The sequence below is a fragment of the Pleurodeles waltl genome, chromosome 5 (assembly GCF_031143425.1).
Source record: "Pleurodeles waltl isolate 20211129_DDA chromosome 5, aPleWal1.hap1.20221129, whole genome shotgun sequence".
Classification (NCBI taxonomy): Eukaryota; Metazoa; Chordata; class Amphibia; order Caudata; family Salamandridae; genus Pleurodeles; species Pleurodeles waltl.
This window is the reverse complement of record NC_090444.1, coordinates 773,957,573-773,970,212: the sequence shown is the minus strand read 5'-3', so window position 1 is coordinate 773,970,212 and position 12,640 is coordinate 773,957,573. Positions and strand designations below refer to the sequence as shown.

The 12,640-nt window shown below is 45.5% G+C and overlaps 1 protein-coding gene across 3 annotated transcripts in view; it reads right to left on the bottom strand.

Annotated features, from left to right (window-relative positions):
- DZANK1 (double zinc ribbon and ankyrin repeat domains 1) overlaps nucleotides 1-12,640 on the bottom strand; it is a 741,684-nt gene that overhangs the window by 174,709 nt on the left and 554,335 nt on the right. For all 3 annotated transcript variants that reach the window (XM_069234738.1, XM_069234737.1, XM_069234736.1), the window contains one exon: nucleotides 7,778-7,868. In XM_069234738.1, the coding sequence (XP_069090839.1) occupies nucleotides 7,778-7,868 (91 nt within the window). The remainder of the gene's footprint in view (nucleotides 1-7,777; nucleotides 7,869-12,640) is intronic.

Below are 12,640 nucleotides of genomic sequence, written 5' to 3'. Positions count from 1 at the left end.
CTTCTCGGGGTGTTGACGGACGCAAGACGGGCCTGCCTTTGGCCCAGGCACGTCCTTGCTGCGGAAGGTGGTGAAACACTATATAGCATAGTGGCGCTGGAAATGAGGCTGGCAGCCCCGCTTTTTTCTCGGCCATAGAAGAGAAGTCTGGGTCTACGAGTCCCCTCCAACAGACTCAGTGGTCAGCAAAGATCAAAGTGTTGTTCTGGTCTAGATGCTTACACGTTATACAGTCCAGGTTTTCCACTGTCCAATGTACAGGTGACTGTTTCCAGAAGCCACATATCACCACACACTGAAATATGTGGTAAGCAAGTGCCCTTAAAAAGATACCACCTTCTCAGGAAGAATAAAGATGAAGGTGTAAAAACCTGTAGTTTGATAGTGGAATTCTTCAGGAGTGAGGAGAGGGTCAGACAGGCATAAATGGCAATCAGGCAGTGCCCAAAAGCCTGGTCCGACAGGTCAGTGTTCAGTTTGTGGCCCTGTTTTAAGGTCTTCTTGGCTGTTTTGTACTGTTGATTTCCCTGATATTCAAACAAACTTTGGACGCAGAAAACCATGTAGTCTTCCATATCTAGCATACATCGTGTCCTTACAAGTTCACAACTGCCCAAATTAACAAACATGGGCTTCATTTTTACCTATCTAATTCACTAGTAGGTGCTACTTGTATTTTGATGCCTGGGCCTATTTTCTGTCCTAGTCCAAGCCTGAGCAAGGGGTAAGGATCAGCAATTGGATGGAGAGAGGAAACAAGCAGAGAAACACAGCTGTGCTGCGATGCAACCTGCAACCAGACTGAAGACTTTATAGAGTAAAAGAACAGGAGAAGGAAACAACCTCAAACATCACACGACACGAAACAAACGACTGGGAAAACCAGAAATGAATCAAGGAAGAAACAGCCATGATGGAAAAGAAAAAATAACAAATACCTAAAGTAGAATCGCTGAGGAGCAGGTTTAAAGAGTAGCTGCAAACTCTCAGGCAGGATATCGCCATTTTCAGAGCTGGAGGAGCAAGGGGCAGTAGCTAATAGCCCAGGAGCACAAAGGAAGGCAGCCAAAGGTGAGTGAAACTCACAGCCTGCATCTGCTGGCTTCATGTGGCGTCTTCTGAATCCCAGGAACTGAGGGGCCACGCAAGGTACCACAGTTCACATGCATGCAGGCGGTAGAGACGCTGCAACCACAACACACAACAACACAGTTGGCAGTCTCACAGCAGCTTGTGCTCTGTTGTGGGATATTCTTTTAGTACATTGGTAATAGGAAGAACTCCCCGAAAAGACTTACTTACTCTGAGAGTTGCTATCCCCAAGAGCAAAGCAAAAAACAAATGATAGACATTTTGTTCCAGCATTCTGAAAACACTGCACGTACCTTGTATTGAAAAAAATGTAAACCATGTAATAAATGAAACATATAAACGAATTAAAACATTAATTCAAATATTTTACACACATTTGACAATGTGCAACGAGTACTGAATGTTCAGCGGAGTATTAACCATGTTTTACATTTGATTTACAAATGAATCCCACACTGACATCTGATTTATTTTTTAATGTGAAATTACTGCAAACTTAATGTGGTAGAGAGAGGTAACAATTATTCTCAACAGATGAAGTAAGCAAAACTCAGAAAAAAAGAAAATGGTGCTTACTTAAAAAAAGACTGATATCCGACGAAACATTCCCTGAATTTGGATTACAACAGGGACTACAAAATCTGGTTCAGGATGTTAGCATCGTGTAATAAATTCAAAAGGCCATTTATGATCAAGGGGTAAAGACTCTAAATTTTAGGACCATGCGTGAGGATTAAAAGTACTTAGAGGAGTACAGAATACAAAAGGTATTGCCTTTTAAATTACATGTACTCAAATGTAGATTACACAAATAAATACTTGTAATGAGACAAAAACACAAAAATAAAAAAATGAGTTATTGGTTTGTTAATTCATGGTCTCGTATTCAGAAATGTAAAAATTACGATACTTATTAGGAAATGTCAGCACGTTTCAGAAAAAAATATTTTCTGTTATTTAATTAATCTATTAAACATAAACAATGCAGGTGATACAATTGAAACTCTCAATATTTTAGAATGATGCAACCTGCATTGTTTATTTGATATGTGTTTTTTTCTAAGCTAAACAGTGTGTCCTCTGGTGAGGTAAGTAAATATTGAATTAAGTTAATAAAAAAACAAAGTGGTTTGCCCCCGCTCACCCCTCGCTTTCATCTTAACAATCGAGCCCTTGGTAACTAAAATCCAGAGCAATCTGGAAATTCGCGGCATGCAGGTTGATGGCAGAGAACACAAATTATTACTATTTGCAGATGATATTTTGTGCTTTATAACTGATCCAGAAACAGCAATCCACGCATTGATGAGGGAGCACAATCTGCTCGCCCAAGTCTCAGGCTTCAAAATCAACACCTCTAAATCCTGGGGGATTGGAGTGGCAGACCCACAAGATAGCCTTAGGGACCTCATCCGGAGCAGTGGTTTTCAATGGGCGAAATCAAGAATCACATATCTGGGGGTCCAGCTTCTAGCACATATGAGCGCCCTCTACGATAGCAACATCCTCCCCTGCTCACCACCCTCTACAAAAAGCTTCACAGATGGGGGAAGCTGGGGATTTCCTGATTAGACCGGCTCTACTGCTCTAAAATTAATTTTATGCCTCGACTATTGTATGCCCTCCAAACCCTCACCCTTCCATCCCCAACATGATGCAAATGCAGATTTGAAACAAAATGCTTAGTTTCGTATGGGGGGGCAAATCACTAAGGGTGGCACAAGCAACCCTTTGTTGGCCAACAGCCAGTGAAGATTTAGGATTTCCTGACATTGCTACAGCACAGCTGCGAACCACCCTTGACTGGAATTAAGACCCTGACAACAAGCCCTGGGTACAAGTGGAACAGGCCTTCTTTTTGATGCCGCCTTATAGCCTCCTGTAGGAAGTTGGCTCTGTATATACTATCTCAAAGTAAGAGATAGTGTGCACAGAGTCCAAGGGTTCCCCTTAGAGGTAAGATAGTGGCAAAATTAGATAATTATAGTGCTCTATTTTGTTGTAGTGTGGTCGAGCAGTAGGCTTATCAGAGGGTAGTGTTAAGCATTTCTTGTATACACAAGGCAATAAATGAGGAACACACACTCAAAAACTTAACTTCAGGCCAATAGTTTTTAGATAGGAAAATATATTTTTTTAAATTATTTTTAGAACCAAAAGTTCAAGATTTGAAGTAAATACATAAAATGCAAGGTACTCCACACAGGTAAGTTAGGAACTTTGAATTAGAGGAATAACATATACAGTTTTGGTTAAAATGGCAATAAGCTATTTCAAAAGTAGACAGTGCAATAATCAACAGTTCCTTGGGGAGGTAAGTATTGGTTAGATTGTGAGGTAAGTAAGACACTTACAAGTCTCAGTTCCTGGGCATAGGCTGCCCACTGTTGGGGGTTCAAGGCAACCCCAAAATTACCACACCAGCAGCTCAGGGCCGGTCAGGTGCAGAGGTCAAAGAGGTGCCCAAAACACGTAGGCGCCTATGGAGAACAGGGGTGCTCCGGTTCCAGTCTGCCAGCAGGCAAGTACCCGTGTCCTTGGGGGGGCAGACCAGAGGGTTTGTGTAGAACACTGGGGGGGACACAAGTAGGCACACAAAACACACTCTGAGCGGCACAGGGGCGGCAGGGTGCAGTGTGCAAAGCAGGTGTCGAATTTTGTATTGGATTTAATGGAGGGACCCGGGGGTCACTCTAGCAGTGCAGGCAGGGCACAGGGGAGCTTCTCGGGCCAGCCACCACCTGGGCTAGGCAGAGGGTCGCCTGGAGGTCACTCTAGCACTGAGGTTCAGTTCCTTCTGGTCCTGGGGGCTGCGGGTGCAGTGCTTGGTCCAGGCATCGGGTCCCTTGTTACAGGCAGTCGCAGTCAGGGGGAGCCTCTGGATTCTCTCTGCATGCGTCGCAGTGGGGGTTCAGGAGGGTCGTCTCACAGGGTCGCAGTCGCCTGGGAGCCCTCCCTGTGGTGTTGGTTCTCTGGATCTCGAGCCGGGGGCGTCCGGTGCAGAGGGTGAAGTCTCATGCTTCCGGCGAGAAGTGTGAGGTCTTTGAAAGTTGCAGAAAAGCTGCAATATTGTTGCTGCTTCTTGAGCAGCTGCTGCTCACTGGAGTTTTTTGGTCCTTAGGTTCAGGGCAGTCCTCTGAGGCTTCAGAGGTCGATGGTCCCTGTTTGATGCGTCGCTGTTGCAGTTTTTCGGGTCAGGAGACAGGCGGGTAGGGCTGGGGCCAAAGTAGTTGTCGTCTCTGCAGGGCTTGCAAGTCAGCAGTCCTTCTTAGTTCATGTTGCAGGAATCTGATTTCCTGGGTTCTTGGGTGCCCCTAAATATTACATTTAGGGGTGTGTTTAGGTCTGGGAAGGCAGTAGCCAATGGCTACTGTCCTGGAGGGTGGCTCCCCCCTCTTTGTGCCTCCTCTCTAAGGGGAGGGGGGCACATCCCTAATCCTATTGAGGGAATCCTCCAAACTTAAGATGGAGGATTTTTAAAGGCAGGGGTCACCTCAGCTCAGGACACCTTAGGGGCTGTCCTGACTGGTGGGTGACTCCTCCTTGTTTTTCTAATTATCTCCTCCAGCCTTGCCGCCAATCGTGGGGGCAGTGGCCGCAGGGGCGGGCATCTCCACTAGCTGGGATGCCCTGTGGTGTTGTAACAAAAGGGGTGAGACTTTGAGGCTCACTGCCAGGTGTTACAGTTCCTGCAGGGGGAGGCGAGAAGCACCTCCACCCAGTACAGGCTTTGTTCCTGGCCACAGAGTGACAAAGGCACTCTCCCCATGTGGCCAGCAACTCGTCTGATTGTGGTAGGCTGGCAGAACCTGGTCAGTCTAACAATAAAAGTGGGATTGGTATTCAGGGGGCATCTCTAAGATGCCCTCTGGGTGCTTTTTACAATAAATTGCACACTGGCATCAGTGTGCATTTATTGTGCTGAGAAGTTTGATACCAAACTTCCCAGATTTCAGTGTAGCCGTTATGGAGTGTGGAGTTTGTGTTTGACAAACTCCCAGACCATATACTCTTATGGCTACCCTGCACTTACAATGTAAAAGGTTTTGCTTAGACACTGTAGGGACATAGTGCTCATGCACACATGTCCCCACCTGTGGTATAGTGCACCCTGCCTTAGGGCTGTAAGGCCTGCTAGAGGGGTGACTTACCTATGCCACAGGCAGTGTGAGGTTGGCATGGCACTCTGAGGGGAGTGCCATGTCGACTTAGTCATTTTCTCCCCACCAGCACACACAAGCTGTGAGGCAGTGTGCATGTGCTGAGTGAGGGGTCCCCAGAGTGGCATAAGACATGCTGCAGCCCTTAGAGACCTTCCCTGGCATCAGGGCCCTTGGTACCAGGGGTACCATTTATAAGGGACTTATCTGAGTGTTAGGGCTGTGCCAATTGTGGAAGCAAAGGTACAGTTTAGGGAAAGAACACTGGTGCTGGGGCCTGGTTAGCAGGGTCCCAGCACACTTTCAATCATAACTTGGCATCAGCAAAAGGCAAAAGGCAGGGGGTATCAATGCCAAGGAGGCATTTCCTTACACCTCCTGTGGCTCCTCCAGTAAGCGTGGACACGCGGTCCTCCACCTCAACCATTGACATCTATACTTTTGGCGTACTAGCGTGACATTGTGGGGCAAGGTAGATTCCTGTCCTATACCTTCCCCCTTGCCCCACTAGCTAACAATCCAGATTTCCTTCCGAGTACAATACACCCAGGCTCCTTCGGGTGGGACCAGGGATAATCTCCTATCTTGCAGGATTTTTATGATGATGGGGAGCTGAAGTTAATTGGGGGATACAGTAGAGAGCTACGCCTTGACTAGGCAGGACCACTTTAGGATAGGTCAAGCTCTGCACTGAGCTGGTTGACCCCCAGAACGCTTGGCCATGCAAAGGGAGGTGACCCATTATGGCGTCATTATGAACATGGCTGTGTGGACCGCCATGCCGGCAATTGCGGGTAAAACCGCAAGCCGGCATGGCGGGCCACACGCCACATAATGAACCCTATGAGGCCGCCATCAGCAGTCGTCACTCACCGCCAGGCTGCCTCCATCAGGCAGCCTGGCGGGGGAAGGAAATATTATCCGACAGGGCAGCGGTGCTGCCCTTTGGATAATGATTCCTCAGCCATCAGCCTTTCTGGCGTAAGGGGTGCACCAGGGCATCCCTGGGGGCCCCTGCACTGCTCATGCACCTAGCATGGGCAGTGCAGGGGCCCCAGTGCAGTGCCCCATCGCGCCGGTCACTGCCCGATTTTCGGGCAGTGATCTGCGCGACAGGTGCAGCTGCACCCGCCGCACAGAGGCATTGGCGGCAGCTCCATGTGGATCCGCCGTCAATGTCCCGGCCAGGCATTCCTGTGGGCCGGCGGGCGGAAACAATGTTTCTGCCCACCGGCCCACAGGAATGTTCCTAATATGGCCGGCGGGGATCCGGGGATGCTGACGGTCAGTGTTTTGATCGCCAGCATGAACAAAGCGGTTTTTACCGCCGTGTTCATAATGAGGGCCAATATATCAATATTGTTTGCCACAGAGGTATTTCATGGTTATATCATTCCATCTTTGACCTCGACACCCAGAAGAAATATGCCTATGTAAAATTATGGGAAAGAGAATTAAACATGGACATTAATGAGGACACTTGGAAAGCAATGTGGCAGAGAGCCTTTAAGTCCTCAATTTGCCCTTGATATAAAGTGAATTGCTACAAAATACTTACACTTTGGTATCTCCTTCCAATTAGGCTTCATAGGATGTTTGGGAGCTCAGAGCTACATTGGAAGGGGTGTGTGGACAGGGGTAAACTTATACACACTTGGTGGGCTTGACCGGTTATACAGGCTTTTTTGAGCGAGATCCTTGATATGATACACCCCATCACTACCGTCATGCTCCCAAACGAACAGCTCCTGGTTCTCCTAGGTGCCCTGGGGGCAGAAAGACTCTTCCCCACCACAACTCCATAGGGGCGGCTCTTCACCCATCTGCTCCATGAGCATAGCCCAGATGTGAAAACAATCGCAAGCACCTACATTAAATATGTGGTGGGAAAGGGGTGGACTACTTATGCTATGGAGAAGCTCACCACAATCATATGAGACAGAGGGCCTGATTTAGATGTCAGCGGACGAGTTATCCTGTCACAACGGTGATGGATATCCCGTCTGCCGAAATATAAATACCCTAGAAAACAATGGTATTTAGATTTCGCAGACGAGATATCCATCACAGTTGCAACGGAGTAACCCCTCCACCGAGATCTAAATCAGGCTAAACGTTGCTGAGTTTCACACAACATGGCGCCCATTCATCACCTACATAAAAAGACAGCAAATAACTGGAGTACTGCACTTAACAATGTCCAAGACACTAAGGGCTTCGGAGGCATGAGTGATTTCCTCCTCGGATGGGGAAAGCGACCCGAACTCTGGTGCGTGCTCCCATTAAGTTTTCATCTGCCTGGGGCCGGGCGAGTGGGGGGAAGGGACCTACATCAAGAATCACAAAATCGTATCCTTTTGTTTATCAAACTTATTTGGCTTGTGTCTTTTTCGAGAAAAGGATGTGTGCTCAGCCCCACAATGTTTTCTACCATGGTCATGTATGACGACTTTGTAAAGTGAGTCAAGTTTTCATATAGCAAAATGCTAAATAAAATTGTTTAAAAAACGCCAAAGCAAACATACCCAAACTGGACTGACTCTCATACCGCCCTTCGGTCACAGTGCTCAGGAAGTGATCATCCGATAGTTTCATTGGCTTGCCCGTCACTACGTTCTACAAAATAAAAATATTTATAGGTAAAATACGAATTGAACAACACTGACACAACTGTATGTTCTAGATTAGAGACAAATCTAATAAATATTTGTTGTATGCGTTTTGTCATGTCTTACTCGTCATGTAACCGTTCGGCAACTGCAATGTGCCTTCAGTGGAAAAAAGCACAAACAATCAAGAACATTTAACAAAAGACACAGAAAAGATGGAAAATAACTTCCACGCTATAGCTGTGCATTTTCAGCTTTCTCAGTTCCAAAAGCTTTAAAATACTTTCTCCTTTTGAAGGATCCCGGGCACTTTTAAAATGTAACATTTTATATAGAATGCTCTGCTTTAAGATAGATGCTCTGTGCCTTAAAAAACATTCAAATGTATGAGAAAAGAACGAGTCGTCTTAGCCTCTAGTCCGTGGCAGCCATTTCTGTATAACTTTTAGATATATAAGTAAACCTATTACTATCTTTAAGAAGCCATCCGGCTAAATTGGATGTATTGAGAATGTGAGAAAAAAGAAAGGCATTGAGGAACTTAATGACTTGGCACTAAGGAAGCTAATAATTGTTGAAAAATAACCCTTCACTCAGCTAAACATTTAGAGTAAACAAAACAAAAATCAATGACAAAGTGCGGCTAGTGTACCTTGTGCCTCTTGCAAAGCAGGTTGTTAGGAGATGGGGCACAGAACTATTAGTCTTTTGTTAACAATCATTTACACAATCCACTCGCTGCTTATAAGCATCTTGGCTTTGAAAACGCCATTTCACACTTTTATTTGTTGCCACCAATCCACAACATTTATGGATGGGTAAGTAAAAGTGCACAACTTTATAGAAGAAATGTCTGAAAAGGAATAGTACAATCAATTTCTCAGATGATTCCTGTACTTTTTAAGTGAGAAGGAATTCCTATGCAAGGCTGTCAATAGCAAAAGTAATCGCAAATTTGATTACATCAGGGGCTAAAACAAACATATGATGAAAAAAACCATACCACAGTGGCTGAGAACATTAAATTAATCACAAACGTGATATCATGTCCTTCTGTTTCTCCCAAAGAAGTAACCATACAGTTACGGGTAATCCTCCCACGTTTGTTTAAATGTATGACAATTTTTTGGTTTCCTTGAACATTCTTTTTACTGCAAACAAAAACAGAATAAAACCTCAGAAATACAAGCAGACAATTCAGACATTTCCACCAATGTCTTTAGTGTGGTACCCATTCCCAGTTGACATGTGTCCAACCCTAAATCAGAGCCGCGTGCCTTCTACTGGTGGAGCGGTCAAGTATACCTCCTGTCTCCTCTGGGTTGGGAGGGTAAGAAGAGCAGGAGGCAGTGCGTTTGATTACTGCTTGGCTTATCCTGAGGGGATTATATCCTCTATCCAGGGATGCAGCTTTAGGGGATGGTGGGAGGAGGGGTGTTACACCCCATTAACAAGTGTATCTTGTGATAAATTGCTGGGTACAGGGGTTTTTAGTCGGGTATGGTGAGGTATCATGTATGATTTCACCAGGAATTTTACACACACAAACAAAAACGCACACACACACACTCTCTCCCTCAATCCATTTGGGAATACTTAAAAAAAAAAGTTGGTTATTTCACAAAATAATGTGCTTTTTCTCACTTAGTGCACCTACCAATCTGCATTCTTCTCTCTTTCTGCTGCTCCTAAGCCCCTTTTGTGCACCAAAATGTATTTCAACATTATGTGCCAGTATGATTGTTGGGAAATCTGAAGCTCCGACATCCCCAGCCTTACAGACCAAGCTAAGCCCCTACTTCTATCAGCCCAAAGTGGTCTCTCCTAGATTCCCTAGATTTACTATATCTTCCTGATCATCAAAAGGCATCCCCTCCTTTATTCTGCAACCTTCTCAGTCTCCCTAAAATGGCCCATTCCAATTTCCTGCCTCTCTTCATCAGGCTTTGTTGGTTTCTGAAGCCTCCATTTTGTCTCTCTTTGCTACAATTAGTCCCAATACACACAGTCAGTTAGTGGCTTGGCAGGTCTATGCCTGTCAGTACTCCCAGTATGGAAAGTCTGGGTGTTAACTGAACACTCATGTTTAAAATCTTAAACAGTTCACCTACTATCTCAGTACAGAACTGCTGTAACCCACTGCTCTAAATAGCATGGAAGCAATTTGTTTCTACATTTGGCGCCCCTGACAGCCTTCCCATGGACCCCAAATGTAAATACACAATGTCCAATGATTGGCCTGGATGGAAAAGGGTCACTATAACAGAGGTAAGCTTATTTGCTGGGATTTTGGCTAGGGTTGTTGTTTCTATCCCCTTCGCTGCCAGGCCTTTTCCCCCTCCTGTGCCGAGCCTTTTTTGGCTATTTGGGGCAGTTCGCGCTTAGGCCCTCATAACTTTTTGTTCACATAAAGCTACCGACGCCAATTTTGCGTCCTTTTTTTCCAACATCGTAGGGATTCTATAGGTACTCAGACTTTGTGGGTTCCCCTGAAGGAGACCAAGAAATTAGCCAAAAAAATGGGAAAAAAGGGCTGCAGAAGGCAGCTCATGTTTTTTCCCCTGAAAATGGCATCAACAAAGGGTTTGCGGTGGCAAGATCACCATCTTCCCAGCTTTCAGGAACAGGCAGAATTGGAAAACCCAATTTTTCAATAAAATTTTGACATTTTACTGGGACATACCCCATTTTTTCTATTTTTTGTGCTTTCAGCCTCCTTTCGAGTTAGTGACCAAAATGGGTGAGAAACCAATGCTGGATCCCAGAAAGCTAAACATTTCTGAAAAGTAGACAAAATTCTGAAGTCAGCGAGGGGTCATTTGTGTACATCCTACAAGTGTTTCCTACAGAAAATAACAGCTGAAATAAACAAATATTGAAATTGAGGTGAAAAAAACAGCCATTTTTCTCCACGTTTTACTCTGTAACTATTTCCTGCGATGTCAGATTTTTTAAAGCAATATACCGTTACGTCAGCTGGACTCTTCTGGTTGCGGGGATATATAGGACTTGTAGGTTCATCAAGAACTCTAGGTACCCAGAGCCAATAAATGAGCTGCACCTTGCAATGGGTTTTTATTCTATACGGGGTATACAGCAAAACATTTGCTGAAATATAAAAAGTGAAAAATAGGTATCAAGAAAACCTTTGTATTTCCAACATGGCCACAAGATAAGGTGTTGAGATGCAGTAGTTATTTGCACATCTCTGAATTCCAGGGTGCCCATACTAGCATGTGAATTACAGGGCATTTCTCAAATAGACGTCTTTTTTACACACTGCCTTACATTTGGAAGGAAAAAATGTAGAGAAAGACAAGGGGCAATAACACTTGTTTTGCTATTCTGTGTTCCCCCAAGTCTCCCAATAAAAATGGTACCTCACTTGTGTGGGTAGGCCTAGCGCCAACGAAAGGAAATGGCGGACACATCACATTTTTTCACAGAAAACTGAGGTGTTTTTTGCAAAGTGCCTACCTGAGGATTTTGGCCTCTAGCTCAGCCGGCACCTGGGGAAACCTAGCAAACCAGTGCATTTTTGAAAACTAGACACCTAGGGGAATCCAAGATGGGGTGACTTGTGGGGCTCTGACTAGGTTCTGTTACCCAGAATTCTTTGCAAATCTCAAAATTTGACCAAAAAACACTTTTTCCTCTCATTTCGGTGCCAGAAAGTTCTGGAATCTGAGAGGAGCCACACATTTCCTTCCACCCAGTGTTCCCCCAAGTCTCCCGATAAAAATGGTACCTCACTGGTGTGGGTAGGCCTAGCGCCCACAAAAGGAAATGGCCCAAAACACAACGTGGACACATCACATTTTTTCACAGTACACAGAGGTGTTTTTTTTACAAAGTGCCTACCTGTGGATTTTGGCCTCTAGCTCAGCCCGCCCAAGGGGGGTCAGAAATGGCCTAAAATAAATCCCCCCCCCCCAACTACCCCGGGGAGGGACCCTTGCCTATGGGGTCGCTCCCCCTGCGTGGCATTGGTGCAAAAAAAAAAGATCTCCGGTGCCTAGTTGTTTCTGCCTCCCTTGGGGGCAGATTGACCTAAAATCGTCCGATTTGCCCCCAAGGGGGGCAGAAATGGTCTAAATACAATTAGCCCCCCAGGGGAGCGACCCGTGCCTAATGGGTCGCTCCCCATCTCTAAAAAAACAAACAAAAAAGTTAGCTCTGGCGCCTAGAGGTTTCTGCCCCCCCCTGGGGGCAGATCGGCCTAATAATAGGCCGATGGCCTAAAATAAATTGGCCGAACACAAGCACTGTGCCTCAGGTCGTAACCATTACGTCCTGGGCACAGAAGGGGCTATACTCAGGAGGAAAACTGAGCATACCTCCTGTGTTTTTTCCTCTTTAGGTATTACAACTATTGACACATGCCTGATGTTTTCAGACAGTCTGTGTATTGCTTTTGCGTTCTTAAACATATTCAGCATGTGGGTCCCCACTAACGATGGGAGCTGTTTAAACAGTTCAACTGGCAGGCCGCAGTCCCTGGGGCACTACATATCTGATGCTGACTAAAGGCCATCTACTGTACCTCAGTTGTGGTCTCCTTCTCACATCTCTCTCCCTTTTCCTCATCCAAGTACCCTCTTGTCAATTCCCAAATTCCCCGCACCTAACTCAACTGTATGCGCCTACTCTGTTAAAACTGTAATCAAAGTAACTTCCATCCAATTGACCCTTCAACCACACCCTTCTATACAAGCAGCCCGAAACTGACCCTTCCTTAATGCATAAATAACCCACCATCCATTCCTCTTTAATATAGAC